The 18,552-nt window shown below is 40.3% G+C and overlaps 1 protein-coding gene across 1 annotated transcript; it reads left to right on the plus strand.

The window, feature by feature from the left end:
- The first annotated feature begins 5,065 nt into the window (after nt 1-5,065).
- LOC310962848 (monocarboxylate transporter 2) lies at nt 5,066-16,868 on the plus strand. The gene is made up of 4 exons (XM_083935446.1): nt 5,066-5,285; nt 12,988-13,131; nt 14,184-14,987; nt 15,664-16,868. The coding sequence occupies exons 1-4, from the start codon at nt 5,069-5,071 to the stop codon at nt 15,942-15,944; spliced, it is 1,446 nt and encodes a 481-aa protein (XP_083791572.1). The 5' UTR covers nt 5,066-5,068; the 3' UTR covers nt 15,945-16,868.
- Nucleotides 16,869-18,552: the final 1,684 nt, after the last annotated feature.

The raw sequence follows: 18,552 nt of genomic DNA on the forward strand, positions 1-18,552 counted from the left end.
ATAGAAAATGATCAAACAAATCTACACTCCCCTCGGGCCATATCAAGTGTCTTCCAGATCGTTTTTTTTTTTTTTGGCACACAACTTTAATGTTTTAGTTCACTTTTAGCACTCTTATGGCAAAAAGGATGATGAAAACTACCATACCTTACCGGCCCAGCAACATATTCATTATAAAAACTTTAAGTTTCTATTCTGTCAGTGTTTACGGCGTGATCTGCTGCTCTCAAGTTTCCCAGAAATTAATAATACTGCTTTTTAAGTGTGATATTGCTTTCATATAACAGTTCTACAAACAATCACTATTTATTAGTTAACAGTAATAAGTGACAACAGATTATGATTTGTGTTTTTTTTTTAATCTAGGCGTACACATTACAGCAGGCTATTTTGTATTATGTACATACCTTTATCTGTTGGTTTCCATTTACTGTAAAACCGGTACAATAAATGGTGGTCTTGTTTGTGCGATGTAGACTACAGAGTCTGTACTACATTGAACAATTATTTATTAAACACTTAATGGTACCCAATAATAAAATATTGAATTGAATGAATAATACGTTTTTCAAAATAACATCTGGAACGAGAACAATACAAATACAAACAAATAAATAAATAAAGTTCTAAACAGCAAGGGAAACAAGAAAAATGTGTGCAATTTTAACTAAAAGTGCAAAAAATGCAAAGGTCAGTCACTGATCAGTCACTACTAATGGCAGAGCTGTATGTAGAATCGCCACAGGTTATCCTCCTTGGGTTAACAAAGGGGTCAACCCTATATTCCCCAGGTCGCATAAGCTGATTTGCTGATTTAATTAAGCATTTTGTTAGGGTTGGAGGTTAAGGTTAGGGTCAAGATAAGGGTCAGAGTTTGGGGGTAGGGTGAGGGTCAACATAAGCCTATTTGCCGTGGAACTTGTTACTGATTGTGGAAAAAATAACAGATCGGGGAACATGGGACCCTTTCTGTGAAAAGTGGGGAACATTGGACGTTTTTTTAAAAAAAGGGTCCGATGTTCCCCGGGTCAAATACAAAGGGGGCATCATAGGAAGCAGAAGAGGTGCTAACGGTAGCCAGGTATCTGAGAGCTAACTGCAGTTACCAACAACCGTTACTCATGAGCTGACTACTTCCTCACGAGCTTACTACTGTTACTTGCTCGTGAAATAAATGAACCCCTCTGCTCACAATCATGACACAAAACAGCTGTTAACAAAACCACACTTTAGCACCATAAAAAATGTTAACATTGAAATTAACATGCTACATCAATACAATCTTTTACCGTCCTCCTGAGTGCAGGTTTGTATCATAAACAGACTGTAAAACGGGATTACATGATGCTGAGCGCACCAGCTTCGAAGTGACGGCGATCGCTACTACACATTAGTAGTGCGCTGGTGCTCGGGACAGTTTCCTGTTTTTCAGGTGCATATTTTACAGCTTGTTCCACACATTCTACGATTAAGTGTGGACGAACAGCGTTGATGTAATGCGACAGTCTGATGCTGGCGTGCTGTTAGGACACGGTGTAACGCTGCGATTATCGTTCATATAAAATGTTTTTATTCTCGTCCATTAACTTTTTTTTAAGAAAAATGTGTTAAAAAATATGTTTATTAGCACAACCGTGAGTTGGCTTTCTGTTGACACTTACACAAGACCTCATCAGTATGTGTGAGTCTTTACAACATCGCAACCTGATCTGGCAAAAGCTGCAACAAGGAAAGAGACATAATTTATTGATGTTGGTAACTGATGTTCCCGGGTCATTTATAGACACTCTGAAAACTGAAGTGTCCGTTTCTCTTGCAAGGCTGTGATGGTTTTAGATGAAACCATCACCTCCCAGTATTGGTTCCTATTTGTCAATAACAGAAGCACCAAAGTACATTCAGATGCCACCTGTTCTTATGGCTGCCACAGAGATACTCCTGGGGGCAATTCATTCTTTTTTACATCAAATTTTATCCCAGAGAGAATACAGTGGTTAGTTTAAGAAATAGCTTTGTGCAATACTAACATAAATAAGGGGTTTTGTTTGTTTTATTGGTGGGACAATGTACCCTCAGTTTCATCTTGTGTGTCTATCTGCTTAAACACTTGACTTAGACCATGTTCACACTAGATTGTATTAGTTTGAAAATGCGGTTTATGTGTTTTAAAGTCGGATAAAAGCTGTCTACTTTGTCTTATATGATAGTACAAGTTTGGGTATAGGAATGTTGGTGGATTGAAACAAGCAAATTTGAATTCATCTCCTTTGGATGAGGGGATTTATAATTATTTTCTGACATTTTGCAGAGAAAACAAAAGATGAATTGAGAAAACAATTGTTAGTTTCAGCCCGGTAAAAAGCAAGCGTAAGTCATCTTGAGCTATAAAATCATATAGCATAAGCATTTTCTAAAATCCTTTTTCATTGTCAACATTGCAAATATACACCGACTTTGTTTAAAAAAAAAAAAAAACACCGGCTTGCTGTGAATGGGAGCTCAAAATAGAAGGGAAGATGCATTTTCAGATTTCCAAAATCATGGCAGTGCGTGCAGATGAATTATGTTTGGCTTGTCTCTGTGGGGGTTCCAATCACCGCGGAACAAAGCAGCGGAGTTCTGCTGAAATAATGCACATTTCGGCAGACCTCCACTGCTCAAAAGCGGGGCGATGGCTCTAAGACTGCTAAAAGACCCTATAGACCCTAATCTCACCAAAAAAAAAAGTAGTGCTGTGTGTACATTTCATTGACTAAATATGCGCTAGAAAGCCTTTAACTTTTGTTGAGAATCAGCTACTTATTACAGGTTACCAGCACAACTTCCTTCTTATTCATCCCCACAGCGCCACAGCCACAGCCACTGCCACGCTCATTTGATAAATGCTGGGCTTGTCCCGCCCAGCAGACGCTCAGCCTCTATGGGGGTCTATGGGACAGTGGGCTAACCTGGACGCTCGGCTCCTGCATGATGATGGGATGAGCTGCCTGAGGCGGAATCCTTTTGATTGACAGCTGAATGAGTGAATCAGCGATCTTGAAGAATAAACATCCACCTGAGCATTTCCAAGTTTTTCATTCCGTTGTTCTGAACTGATCTGGAGTCTTAACTGATTCCCAGTGACTTTGTCTTTGTTAAAAATTACTAGCATTGTGTTTGGCAGCTCTGTTCTGTCACTCTGCGGTTTCTTTCCCCGCAGCAGCTCCAGCTGGGCCAAGGCCGTTTAAGCCGCCTAGCTCTGCTGGCCATTGAGAGGACACTGGTCAAGTCCCTGGAAAAGACGCCTAGTTGGTACGACAAGGTCACAGATCATTTTCTTGAAAAGGAATGAAGGGTAGAATTTACATACAAATAAACAAACACATTTATGATGTAGGCCAGAAAATGAGTTTCCCCTCCTTGAAAGACGAGCAGTCGCCACTGAGCTTCAGCCATGTAGAGAAACACCATCCATATGCACACACTTAGCCAAATCCTACTGTTTGCTAGTCCGCCTCATGCCCACCCTAAAGACACGCTGATCAACCAATCTTAGTGAACTACAGGCAGTGACGAGGATTTCTCATTCCCCATGCTGTTTGATTCAGAGTGTAGTGCGAAACTTCCGTGTCCTAACAACAGCACATGTCGTATCGACAGTCTGTCCACACTTATTTATAAAATGTGGGGAACAAGCTGTAAAATATGTGCCTAAAAACAGATTAATGTTCCGTGCAGCAGAAGACTCCTAATGTGTTTAACAAGGAGGCAGGGCCATCACTTCACAGAGGGCACATTCTGCCCAAACCTGCCACAACCCACCGGCACACACACAAGGATTGCACATCGGATGATAACACAACAAATCTTTGCAACCACACAAAGAGACAGCATGCAGAGGCAACAGGAATCTTTAGGCAGCTTTATGTTAAAAGTCCATTGTACTTTAAATCGGTTCAGAAAGGTTCTTTGGCTTAAATGCTCTGTTATATATTTGCTCTTTTAGGGCTATATTTTAACATGGGGGAATAATTTGGTTGTACTGTTCATTTACTTGCAAAATAATTTAAAGGAAATGCTATATCGCCCACCCCTAGTTGCAATCACTGGTGGAAATTATCAGCAGCCACATTTGGGGAACAATGTCTAGCCGTTAATCTCAAATAATTGCTCGCCTGTGTTTCTGCAGTGCAAACAAGAGGAAACATGTTGATTTTTCCAGTGACTGTTCATCTATGTAAAGAAAAAACTGGCTGCCATCATCTCTGTATGCACCATACGATACGCTAATTATACAGCTGTAAGCTATTCCTTGTGGATGAGGTTAGGGAGAGCTGAGAGCGGCCATTTTGCACGTGTGTGTGTGTGTGTGTATTAGTATGTGTGTGTGTGTGTTCACAGCAGCTTGTAAAAAAAGTGTTAAGTGTGGTAGTGAACAATTGCTGCTCTTGGTTTTTTCTCCGTGTAATAAGGGCGTGTTTGCTTTGTACACAGAGCTTCTATCAGTTGACAGCCTCTGCTCTGTTTCCATTACTGTGCGAGGCCGGAGGTATTCAAGGTGAATACTGGGCGGGCCAAGTGTGGCCTCTCTGGAGTGAGTGCATGCCCTCTGAAACGACTAATTAGTACTGTGAGTGTGCGTGTGTTTGCACGTCTTCTCCAGGATACGGACCTTAGGTATGTCCTTGTCCGTCTCGTGTCATATTACCGCTGGCAGTTATTCATGTAAATGATAGAGAGGACAGAACTTTTTACCTCCTTTATAATCCCACAGCCCTCTGTATACTGTCAATATGAGCTCTAGCTGGTGGTGTGATTTATATATACAGTATATTGTCAGTAATGATATGTGATATTTTCCTATAAACAACTTTCCAGATTCAGGTTCATTTATTTCTAACCTCTACAGTTCTGAAGGATCTAAATAATCAATAGTCAATCACAGGACACAATGAAGTCACGCATAAAATAATGTACTACAGGAGGGGTGGGAGAGCGCAAGACGCAGAAGCCTTGCGGGAAAAAAATCTAATTTCCTCTCTGTCTTTCTGTCGTTGCAGTGAATAGTCAGCGTTGAGGTGGGCCAGTGATGCCTCCTCCGGCTGCAAGTCCCCCCACTGTGCCCCCACCGGACGGAGGTTGGGGGTGGGCTGTGGTGTTGGCGTCTTTCATCTCTATAGGCTTCTCGTACGCTTTCCCCAAGGCCATCACGGTCTTCTTCAAAGACATCCAGGTCATCTTCGATGCCTCCTACAGTCAGATTGCATGGATCTCCTCCATCATGCTGGCGGTCATGTACGCTGCAGGTGAGTCATTGGTTGACTTTCCTTTTTAAAGGCCCGGGTATCGTATCCAAGGGTATTGTGAGAACACTATTTGAATTTAAGTGACTTCATAATCAAATTTTAGTGGCTCCTCATACAGATAATGCAGCAATCAAATGACCTGGAAAGCCCTGTAGAGGGCAGTGATACTGGAAGAAAATGAATGTAATCATTTTGTCAATTTCAATTATGAAATAAGTACACAAGTCACAACAAACACCAAGGATACATACTGATGTCTTAGAAAAGATTAACCTTTAGTACCTCATTTCTACTCTGTATAAAGGAACAAACACAAAAGTGTGAAGTTGGCTTATGCATCTATAATATTATAATAATCAGTATGATGTTGTTCACTGCAGTAGGGCGGATAAGCTCAAATCCAGGCCCTTTAAATCAGAATGTTGCTTTTAGGGGAATTTTAATAGGATTTCAATTTGTTACACATTTTCATTTTGTTTTCATGTTTTTTTTTTGCAAGGAGGTGGTGCAGACACTCTATTCAAAAGAAATGGAAGCTCATTGGGTTCATCTTGTTGCTTTGTGTGGTGTTTTTTTCTGCCTCAAGATACAGCAGGAATTAACAGGCTAGAGTTGGTAGGTTGTGCCATCTGATCGTGACCTAGATTGAAAACCACAGCATCACAGGAAGCAGCCACAGTGTCACATGCTGAGCCTCCAGACAACCAGAAAAACAAGCTAAAGCAACAAATGAGCATTTGGGTATAGAGGAAAAATGCATATGTTGCTTTAGGGAAATATTTGGGAGCCTGTGGAACCGGTACCATTGCAATGGATAATTGGCATTGGTTATAAAAGCAACTATGAACTTTGTATAAATTCAAAAGGGATTTTTAATGTTATTGCAAATTACAATGCTGCAGCTGGTCTTGCATCGTTTCTCCAATAAGGAACCATTGAAGGCTCAGAATGTGTTTCCCGCAGGTCATTTTCTCCGCCATATTGCTCTGATCACCTGCTGTATTTCCCACTTTGGCTTCAGCCCCGCAGCCTTCTGCTTGGCAGTGCCACGGCTGCCATCTGTCCACGCTGTAATCCTCCTGTCACTCGATCGACTGCTGCTGTCACCATCTGTACAGGTTAACAGCAGGCCTGGAAAGCTCATATCCTACGTTGTACAGAGAAAGGTATTGTGACGTGAGCGGGAGTGCGCTGCGCAATGTATTGTGGGATTATCAGACACACATCTACGGCAGAAGACCGAGTAGCAGAGTGACAGGCTGCAGCTATGAATCAAAACAAAGGATTGGAAATACATATTTAACATGAAATAGAAAATGAAAGTCTAAATGCTCAGGACATCTTGGTAACAATTCTTTAATGGCTATACATTAAAAAGGATCCTTCTCAAAAATGTATGTTAAGCGCAGCACTGAACGTGAGAAGATTTCCCTGAATATTATTGGAGACAGAAAATGTAGCGTATCTTGGCTGACCTCACAGAGAGAGCAACACTTAAAGTGTGTGTCGGCCATGTCACAGTTTTGTACCGATCGACAACTGATGCTTCAGGTTCACAATAACTGTATGCCATTATCATGTGGTGACACTGTCAATATGTGCAGTTACTAAGCGACCAGCTCTTGTTACCCATTCATTCATATTGGTTGCACTCATCAGTTATTCATTAAACATCTGCTCTCTTGTTCTGCCTCTTATGCTGATGAAGCAATCACTGTTTGAATGTTTAACAACTCCTCAATTCCGCACTGGTGTGTGTGTGTGTGTGTGTGTGTGTGTGTGTGTGTGTGTGTGTGTGTGTGTGTGTGTGTGTGTGTGTGTGTGTGTGTGTGTGTGTGTGTGTGTGTGTGTGTGTGTGTGTGTGTGTGTGTGTGTGTGTGTGTGTGTGTGTGTGTGTGTGTGTGTGTGTGTGTGTGTGTGTGTGTGTGTGTGTGTGTGTGTGTGTGTGTGTGTGTGTGTGTGTGTGTGTGTGTGTGTGTGTGTGTGTGTGTGTGTGTGTGTGTGTGTGTGTGTGTGTGTGTGTGTGTGTGTGTGTGTGTGTGTGTGTGTGTGTGTGTGTGTGTGTGTCTGATTTTACATATGAACCCTGAACATTTCAGGAGAATCAGGTCTGGAGCAGCAGGGGATTCTCCGTCAGATGCGTCCTCACTGTTGCGTGCAGGTGGCAGGACATGACATGGATTGCACCGCAGTGATCAAGCCAGTTGTTAATTTGGTCATAAACAATAGTCAGAGTCTTTTGCCATTCCTCGACTTGTCTGATGATTTTGGCGTTGATCCTTACTGACAGAAGTTCCCTAATCTCATTAGCTCTCTATTTACACACCTTCGTTGTCGTCTTTGTGTAAATCACCCTTCTTCTTCACCCTCTGTGGTTTATTTTCTTCCTGTTGTAAACGTGCATGTCATTTATATGCCCCGCTCACTGGCTGCACTGACAGAGGGTGTACCAGGGGTCTGGAAGGGTAAACTCCTTTTGATGTCTGGTCCGACTGATTCAGACATTTGTATTCTCACATACAGCCCCGCCGGGTAATGTCTACATCTTTTCAGGTTTGCAGTAGCTACATGTGTAAAAGGGGCTTGTGTGTGTTGGTGTTTACATAGATCAGTCATCATGGCGAAGCTGGCTGATAATGAGCAACACCCAGAAATATGAATCCAATCACTACAAATGGCATAAAGGGCCTTTTTACGTCTCACTTCTGTCCAGTTTAAACCTTGTGTTTATAATCTGCCAACTTTCTGTTTTTGGCATGACGGACAGTTTCATAAACTAAAGAGGTCAAATCCATGGAGTATGTAATTCTTCTTATTTTGATGATGACATGGAAAATGAAAACACAATCAAATTTCCATATTGAACAATTAATTTGACCACTACTAATTAGCAAACACCTGCACAACTATTTCCATTCCCATCAGTCTCATCCTTACTTAGTGTTTAGTGCTAATTAGCATTTGTTAGCATGCTAGCACGCTAAATTAAGGCTTTTCTGTCATTAGTTTGTCTAAAACTTTGGGATATTTACAGCAGAGTTTTCTTTGTTGATACTTTACAGAGTGCATTATTAGTTCATCATTTATATAGAGAGATTAATCAATAAGGGACATAATTAGGATAACAAATGTATCCTCTCTGAGAAGAACATCTCTTCCAACAAACAAACAAAACATACATTTTTTGGGGGGGGGGGGGCAAAGAGAAGTTCCATTATAAGTGTATTACTATATTATATATATTATATAATGTAATATTGCTATTGTAAAGAGGGGAAAGCAGGTGCTCTTTTTTAAAATTAGGTATATGCTTATGATTTAAATGGAAGCAGGAGTAAACTGCTACTGCTACTTGTTTAGTGTCAGTAGGTGTCCAGTGAAAAAACGGGTCGGACATGTTTCAGCTTCCCAGTGCAATCCTTCGTAACAGACAGCTGTGAAGCAGCCATCGCTCATTCCCTCAGCACAGCGAGCGTCGCTCTGTGATGACGCGTTTAAGCTGCAGACTGTGTGTCAGTGTTGGATCAGTGTTGCTAATCCAGACAGAGGGAGAGAGAGACTTGACCTTGAACGAGGCAGCGTGGAAACAGGGCACACCCATGTTTCATTTACTGTCATTCATAAAGACAGGTATGCCAGAGTGCCAAATAAACAGTGGAGTGAATATGTGCACTTGTTAAGTGGTTTGTTATGAGACAAAAAAAAAATGATTTCAGGTTAGAATTATGGCAATTAGGGTTAAAACCCTGAAGGGGTAGAACTCAGTTTATTATGAGTTTAATATTATTTTTCGTTGTCTTCCACTGCAGCTCAAGTTTTCATGAGCTGGGGTGAGCTAGATCATGAAACTTGGATTGTTGTGGAACTGGGAATGTATGCAAATGCTTCCCAACAAATACTCCAATCTGTGGTGCTATAATACACGCCCAAAACACTTTTATGGAAAGGCCACGCCCCTCAAACCGTTCGTCCGATTGAATGGAAATTTGTTAAACATCCAGTTCAATGTGCTCACTAAGCCTCTGGGACCATAAAAGTCATAATGCAATCTTTTTCTAAGTTGCATAATGTGAAAAATCACGTGAAATCTACTTGTTGGATTTTTCAATAACAACATCAAATGAGTGTGAAACGATGAAATGTGATTTACAGCCTTGCGGGACTCATGTACTAATTTATTCTACAAATGAGTAATATTGGTCAAAAAACATGGCTGCTATCTTTAAAAAAAAAAATCAAACATCGCAAAAGGCTTTGCAAGTAATTGTCCATAATTTATAACTTAACTGAATTTAACAGATTGTCCAATTATTTTTTTGGTCAATATCTTCAATCCATGTTGAAGAATAGGACTACCAAAGTGTTATAAAGCCTCTTGAGCAATAACATCCACCATGATGGATTTTTTACTAATTTGCATAAAGTGAAACACAGCAATGTGATATCTACATGTTTGGTAGAACAGCATTGAGAGACTGAGATACCCATTTCTATTTTAAATCATCAAGATCGGTCAAAAAACATGGCAGCCATCAATTAATTAAAAAACTTTGCATTAGTCAACTTTGAAAGTTATCCTGAATAAACTCACTGCAGATAGACCTAAGCCCTAAGACCTGAACTCGCATAGCACGCTTTGTAAACATCCTGGTTGTCTGAAGAGAATACTGTAGAAAGTGACTTTAATTTGTCCATCTTCATGAAACCCAGTCAGTGCTCTGAGCCATTATGCCCGACAAAATAAAGGCTTTTAACAGTTTAACTGAGGTTGAACATGAAGTCTATTCCCCTTCGAGAGCACCTCGAGGTTCTCTGCATTTACTGCATGTGTAACTGATTAGTAACTATTTGAGCATTTAGCTTCTGCAGTCTTTTACTGTGCATATTACATGGATCCATAGGGAACGCTGTTTATAGTTTTCATAGGGACTACATCCTAACGTCATTCAAAGGAAAAAAATGTTATCAGTTGTTTGACAGACCCACAGAGAGTAATCACATGACAACCCTCATTTATACAGGGCGTTTTAGCATCTTACTATGGCGTAAAAAGAATTAGAAAAATGAAATTTTGATTTGTTATCGCTGCCCTTGACTGCAATTTTAAATTCCTAGTACATCCACAGTCTGATGTGCAGGCCATTGAGCTCCACTGGAAAAGGCCTTGCTCAAGGGGTCCTCAATGGTGGTAACATTTGATAATAGTAATTATACATTTTTTTAATGGCCGCCTTTCATGACACTCGAGGTCACCTTACATGTACAAAAATAAATACAAATATAGACAGAAGTAAGAACAAAACAAACCAAACATAAATGCAAAGCAATAAACAGCAACAGACTTAGAGAAAAAAGTCAAATGTTACACACAGAAGGCTAGTTTGAAGAGGTAGGTTTTTAGACGGGATTTGAAGATGGTGTTTCCCTATCTAGTTTTAGGTTGCTTAGGTTGGTCTGGGATATCGAACTTGCAACCTCCCTTTTACTAGCCTTTCTATAACCTTTTGGCCACCTTGTTAAAATCCCCCAGTGTGATGCTGCTTACTGTTCCACAGCTCTACACTTTACCTCTAAGCCTCACGTCAACCTGAAAATGTGGATAAACTTTTATCACACAAATAAACTGTGTTTAGGCTGGTTTACCCTCCATTATGTCCCTGTAAGTATCTGTGTAATTGGTCAGCGACCACACACAGTAACTTCAGAAAACCATGTCTGTGTCCTCTTGCAGCAGAGCAGCTTTTAAAAGTTGTTTGCTTCCATTTCTGTCAACTTTATCCTGTTTGAAGTTTGACAGATAGCCAGCATCCTCAAAACATCATGAGCTGTAGCAGCTTCTTCGCTGTAGCAGCTTCTTCGCTGTAGCTCACATTAAAGGGACGTGGAAAAAAACGGTTAGACACATTTCTATATGTGTCATTCCGTTTTGGGATCTAGGTGGTTATATTTAGTTTGGGGTTTTGTCCACTGTGTAATGAAGTCCACGCCATGTCTGGCCAGAAGATGATAAGCCTTTTTCAGGGGAGGTAATGTGCAGGCTCAGGGGCTTCCTCATCTCGGCCGATGCGGGTCCTGCCGAGCCCCCGAGAATACTGATCACTGCTGCGGATGTAAATGAGGAGAACTTTCCTCAAGGTCGAAAAAAGATTCCTGCAGAGCAAATTAAGTCAGATGACTCCTCGTTCTTTGTGGCTTTTTAAATTGCATTGGGCCTGGCAGAAATATGATACATCTTCTGGCTGGTAATGAGAGTATTATTTAAAAAAAAAAAGAAAAAATACATCTTTCATTACTTTTCTCGTAACCTGTTCGAGTTACACCTCCTGTGCTTAAAATTCAGGAAACAGGATAGGAGATAGTGTCAATTATAAGATGCAGCTTCCTCAAAACAGCTCTGAGCAGCCACATTATTCATAGGATGTAATGTACCAATATATAAATCTCATCAAATGTTCTCACATACCTCAGGTGGAAAAATGTAAACACTAGAGCACAGTGTAACAAAGCACAAATATAATCTCAAATCTACAGTCTATATCTTTGGCAAACCAAGCCGCAATTACAATTGAAAGTGTCAAGCATCTCGTGAAAAAAATACAGATACTGAGTCATTGGTGTAGAGAAAACTTGCCTCATCATGGTCATTTGAATGGGAATGCTTTTTCTGTCCAACATGTATTCTGCAGCTGGTTTTAATGTGGGCAGCACTGGATTTTTGTCTTGTCACTTTAAAGCTGCACTAATTAATACTTTTATAAATAAATATGGATCAAATGGCCAAATGAATGCCTCTGTGTGCCGGATGTGTAGATCGGAAACTGTTTGCAAACAAGTTCATCATATCAACTTTATATGTCATTGTGCGCCAAAGTAACCGCAAAATCAATTACTACAGGTTTTAAACAGATTTTCAAAAACTATTTTTTTGCAATTAAAAAATTAATTAATTCACCGCCTAATGTCCATTGCAATTCATAGCATACACTTCAACAATTACAATTCACAGCATAGTGAAAGTGTTTGTGTACACAACAATGATACGAACAGTCTGTCAGAGCTCAACCGGGAAGTGGCCGTCTTAATCAACATTTACAATGGGCAGTTGACCTTTGTTTTCACTTCTAATTAAGTGATCTAGATAATACTGTTAAACGTGTTGGCTAATATTGTTAAAGTGGTTAGAGATTTGCTCACAACCTTATGAACACCAAGACTTTTTCTGCCCTCTCTCCGTGACAAAGATCTCTGGAACAGCTTTGCGGTTGCATGAATATAAACATTACAAGCTCAAATTACAGAAGAAAGCGCTATGTCATTCTCTTTTTGTGTTTTCAGCTCTTGAGTGAAATGTTTTCTGACGCAGGTTGCTCTTTGGAGAATGAAATATTACTTGATGCGCCATTTTTATTCCAACACAGACACTGTATGTTAAGTTATATAGAATAGAAAATGGCACGCTCATATGGAAGTCTTTTCTCATTCTTCACACTGTCAACTACTCTTAATTTGATTTGGCACTAGACAATGGGAGTGCCGTGTTTAAAAATTGAAATGGCTTAGTTGCTGCTATTAATAGAAGCTGGGCTCCCACTGGTGTGCAGCACTAACCGGATTAAATCATTATGCACTCACTTTCAATGATCCTGGCTACTGTAAACATCTGACATGTGTGGGTTGATTCCATGTTTTCCCTTTGTTCCAGGTCCCATCAGCAGCATACTGGTCAACACATATGGCTGCAGGCCCATCGTCATGATGGGGGGCTGCCTCTGCTCCACCGGAATGATCTTAGCTTCCTTCTGTACCAGCGTGGTGCAGCTTTACCTCTGCATAGGAGTTATCGGTGGTAAGTCCATCTAAATCCACTTAAGTCCACTTTGAGCTAATTTGATGAGCCTCTGCTTCTACGTCGCAGGTTAAAAATACATCCGTTGTAGCAGGGAGAACATTTGATTTGTTTATTCATTCTATTTTGGTTCTTGCCTTCATTTTATTATGCTGTATTTTAACATACTTATATATGTGACTTACATCGTGCTCATAGCAGAGGTTGAAAAATAGCAGGCTACCACCAGAATAATTTTGTTCCCTCATGAAAGCTGAAATAATTCCTTTTTAGGCTTCATCAAATCTTTGCTGCACAAAGCCCATTTAATGAAATGAAATTACATCTGCCATCTAATAAACAAAACCCATATGTAGAGAGCAAACTGGTTTTATGGAATTTTATTTCAAAGAAGGAATGTGTGCAAAAAGACTTTGGCTACTACATTATTGGAAAATGTATAACATCAATAGAAAAAGTACCCACGGATTTACTGCTTATTGCAATGATGATGATTATTATTAAGATTTTTATTTATTGTTGTTTTAATGACTCAGCAATACAGGTTCCAATTCTTATCTGGCCAACTTTGTGCAAGTGACATTGGCTTTCTGGTTTAGAGTCTACAGCCATGCTACGACTTTGTGAGGCTGCACCTAGGCATAGTGGAGCTTTGAGCTAAATGCCAACACCGACTATGCTAACATGCAGATCTTTAGCATCTTTAGCTCTTACATGCTACATTTAGTATGTAACACCTTGTTATTGGTAGTGAACACTAAATACAACTGAGGCTGATGGAAATACCATACGTTTGTAGTTTTGTAGGTGAAACCAAAGTATTCGACAATGGCACTAGCATGGCTAAAAACAGCATCACACATGTTATTAGCTTGTTCTTAAATCAAGTAACTCAGAGGTACTCAGTTACTTCAAACAAAGTGTCATTAAAATTGGTTTCTTATTTAGGTGAGTACTAAACTAAACAAATAAAGTGTACTTCAGCATTGGTAAATTAAAGTGTCAGCCCGATTGTTAAAAGTGTAATGTACCTCTGTCATCTTTCCTCATAGGATTGGGACTAGCCTTCAACCTGCAGCCAGCACTAACTATGATAGGCAAATACTTCTTAAAGAGGCGTCCCATTGCTAACGGGCTGGCGATGGCAGGCAGTCCTGTGTTCCTCAGCACCCTTGCTCCTTTAAACCAGTACCTCTTTAACCATTTTGGATGGAGAGGGAGCTTCCTCATCCTGGGAGGCTTGCTACTAAACTGCTGTGTGGCTGGTTCCCTCATGAGGCCTCTGGGACCGCCACCCAGCAAGATCAAGAAGGACGAAGAGCTAGCAGCCATCGGCACCACAACAAAAGAGAAGCGCACAGCCTGGCAAATACTCAACAAGTACCTGGACTTGACACTATTCAAGCATCGCGGCTTCCTCATTTACCTGTTTGGCAATGTCATCATGTTCCTTGGATTCTTTGCACCTATTGTCTTCCTTGCGGCCTATGCTAAGGACATGGGCGTGGATGAGTACTCGGCTGCCTTCCTGCTCTCAATTCTAGCTTTTGTTGACATGTTTGCTAGGCCCTCCATGGGGCTACTGGCCAACTCGCGTTGGGTCCGGCCTAGGATCCAGTACTTCTTCAGCTTTGCTGTGCTGTATAATGGGGTGTGCCACATCCTCTGCCCACTGGTTGAAAGCTACACCGGTCTGGTGGTGTATGCGATGTTCTTCGGCTTTGCCTTTGGTATGGTCTGCTCCGTGCTGTTTGAAACACTGATGGACCTGGTTGGGCCTCAGCGGTTCTCCAGTGCTGTGGGACTCACCACCATTGTGGAGTGCTGCCCCGTCCTTATCGGTCCACCTCTAGCAGGTATGATCAGTCTGTTGGAGAGCATATGTCATTCACCTACATGTATAGTTTTTACTGCCTGTATTTTCAAATTTTCTTAGCTCCTCTAGAGTCAGTTAACAACAATGGTCACACCAGAAAGTATCAGTGGTTTTAAAAGCCTTGTAGTGAGTATTTGCACCAGCTAGGCACCTGGTGAGCTAACTGCTAACAGTGTCAGTAACAAACTCTCTCTATCTGAGCTAGCTTGGTTGCTAACAGGACAATATGTTCACACAACTTTTTCAAGAAACTTATTTCTACCACTGACTTGTGTTTCATAAGAAAGGTTTACACTCTGAGGGGACTATATATAAGTGGAGTACTGCAACACAGTAATATACGAGCTTCTCTGATTTTGGGCTCTGCGGTTCTCTGCTCCCTCAACGGCCAGCATTGTCAAGTTCATCAAACTTGAGGCAAAAGACTTGCATGGATTTAATTAGCTGCATGCAAACTGTAGTTGTGGCGATGCCATAAAAAGTATTTATGACCAGGCCACTGGTATGATTAGATGTTTACTCAAATGGGTAGAATTACTGATTGTTGACATTTAGACATGCTTTCCATAACCTATATCTCACGTCTACTTAGCAATACTTATAGTTTGTAATTGTTAAGATACATCAACATTTAAAAACCTTGTGCTGTCTTGCAGGAAAACTGGTCGACATCACAAAAAACTACAAGTACATGTATTTTTGCTGTGGAGCAGTTGTGATTTTGGCCAGCATTTGGCTCTTCATTGGGAACTTCATTAACTACAGACTCTTGGACCGTGAGCGCAAGCGTGAAGAGATGTACAAACGGACTGAGACAGAAGATCCGGACCAAGTTCATGATAAGAAGGCGGCTGATGGGGAAGTTCAGGCATCAGAGGAGGTGGGTGACAAAAGTGAAAAGGGCGATGAACCTATGCAGCGGGAAACCAACATATAGATCCCTCTGCTCTGCCAACAGCTCACTCTCACCGCCGCGACAACCTCGCAACATCCTATACTATGATCAAACTGAGCTCCAAGCCAAGAGGTGCCTCTCGGTGTTTCACAAGGCTCTATTCGGAGTCCTCTGCACTTCTCTCACTAACTGCCAAAGCAGCAACTGTGTTGTAGGAGGCTGTGAGGCGTAATATCTGTTCGTCAAAGAGCGTCAGCTGTGACTATAACAGAAATATTAACCACAGAGAAAAGTGTAAGATAACTGTATGCATGTGAGGGGAATAAATGTCAGAAAATGAAATTGAAAACAGCATAGTACTTACTATATTTTGTTTTTTGCCACGTTCACCTCATATCGGAATTAACTGTAAATACAAGACTGCAACTGGGGGGAACGTACACTCACGGGAGACACCTAGTTACAATTAGCATGTAGGCTTATAGTTTCTGTAGGAACTCAAACATTGTGTCAACTGAGAGCTTACATTTGCAGCAAATCCACAAATGTTGACACATAAGAATATAAGTTAAATGAACACTGCATAAGAAAATTATTACGTGTTACAGTTTGACATGTTAAAATATTCTGTAGCAACAAGCGTTACTCCGTGTCTTCCGATATGATGTGAATGCAGCATCAGCGTGTTGCCACTGTTCCAACAGCACCAGCAAACTGAATTCATGGTCAAAATAAAATCTGTCTTCTTCACAACTCTGAAGTCTTGGTAAACAAGGAAAGGTTAAATTAACAACAGGAAGCAGTGAACACATTTCTCAGTGGACAGAATGACCTTTATGGAAGTGAAAAGTCACAGGTTTGATGAAAACAGCCAGTGTCAGTTTTGAGCAACACTGATCCCTTACTGCCTTTACGCTGCAAGTTACCTGGTTTTTGTGTATTAAATATTGATAAACTGTGGACAGTTTGAGGCTCTAAATAGATATGCTACAATTGCTAATGCATTAGCATATACAAACTTTTTGATATTATCAGTTGTCACCAGTCTCCAAGCATCAATCTTCAAGATACCTCTTTGTTGGTCTTTCACATAAAAGATTTTAAGGATTGTTAGACACTGAAAGGCTGGAATCAATTTCTCCTATTTTAGGTTAATGTTTGGGAAAATCATATCAATATGGATCAAAGGAGGAGCTCGAAGCTGTTGAGCCTAAAAAGTTTGGCTGATTTTCTTGCAGTGTAAATGCAGCGTTAGTTATCACAGTGCGCTGGAAATGGTTCATCCCTCTAGTGAAATGTGTCAAGGAAAAATTCAAAACTCCTAATTGCATTGTGTTTAAAATGGCAATTGGGTGCTGTAAAATTCCCACTTCCATAAATAAAGAACAGATGGTGTATTATGCTGCCCACCTGAGCACTGTAACACTGTGTAGTAAAACCTGCCCACTTTAATACTTTCGATCAAGTCATAAAATGCTTCCTGTAAGTCCTCTAATGTTCCATATTATACACATATAGAGTACAGTATGCTGCACTGAAAGAGAAAAGGCCATACTTCATTCCAAACATCTTTATAAAACTGCTGCAGTTAAGAGTCAAATCATGGTTGAATGTAATTTCCTCTGTGGGGCTTAACAAGGTATTGATGACCAAAAACCATCTGCATAATAATGGTTTTTATAGAGCCCATGTGCAATATCATTTCTCATATTTAATGCAAATACACAGGGAAATGTATTTCTTGTGGTCAGCGACAGTCCATACTATGATGCATTGCCTTAAATGTAACGTAAAGAATGCAGGGGCGTTGTACGTTGAATACTAAAAAAGTATTATACAAAGCTGATAAACCTTTTGTGTTAAATGTGACTTTTTTATGCTGTGATTAACTTCATAACTCAAAAAAAAAATCAGTGTAGTCTGCTCCATTTGTCTCCTAACATGTCTGTGTAAAGTTGTGACATTCCGTAATGTTCTGTGACTAATTCACTAAAAACATCCACGCCAGTAAATTAACATTTGAAGGACTAATACTGATGCTACTAATTGCTGAATGCTAATGAAGTATACCAGTATTTTTCGATCGTATTGTGTGCAAACAAATGTGCTGGGTGAACATATCTTGTAACGATTTAGCTTTTGCTGTGAATGTCAATGTTGTTGCTGTTGATCAGTTTTCATCAAAACCTGCAGCTTTGGTCTCAAAGGCTGAGTAAATTGTCCCCTGTCTCAGATGTCCTCACAAAGCCCACACATTTAAACAACAATGTCTTTTTACAAAGCAATCATGAACAGAAAAACATTATAAAACATAATGTACTTTATGTACATTATTCCATGCTTTGAGTAGTTAATTGTGTATTCAGACTCATTAAAAATGGAGGTCCAGCTGTGTAGCAGTGGCTCTCAACTATGGACCTGTCTTTACCTGAGACTCACTACGACCAAACGCTATGTTACTGTGAAATATGTCTCTGGTTTATGGTTAAATTGGAGGAATCTGCTGTTGTCGTGTTTGGCTGAATTCTGAATCGTAGTTTTCAGGGGAACATTGTTGAGAATATCTGCTATGCCATTTAATTGTATATAAGATATATTTTTTAAAGATTTGCACACTTTTATCCTCAGTTTCCCAAAGCACTTGACTTGT

The sequence above is a fragment of the Echiichthys vipera genome (assembly GCF_963691815.1).
Source record: "Echiichthys vipera genome assembly, chromosome: 20".
Taxonomy (NCBI): domain Eukaryota; kingdom Metazoa; phylum Chordata; class Actinopteri; order Perciformes; family Trachinidae; genus Echiichthys; species Echiichthys vipera.

Coding starts and splice junctions, on each gene's coding strand:
- LOC310962848 (XM_083935446.1), top strand. CDS start 5,069: ATGCCTCCTCCGGCTGCAAGTCCCCCCACTGTGCCCCCACCGGACGGA. Junction 5,286..12,987: donor GGCGGTCATGTACGCTGCAG/GTGAGTCATTGG, acceptor CCTTTGTTCCAG/GTCCCATCAGCAGCATACTG. Junction 14,988..15,663: donor TATCGGTCCACCTCTAGCAG/GTATGATCAGTC, acceptor GCTGTCTTGCAG/GAAAACTGGTCGACATCACA.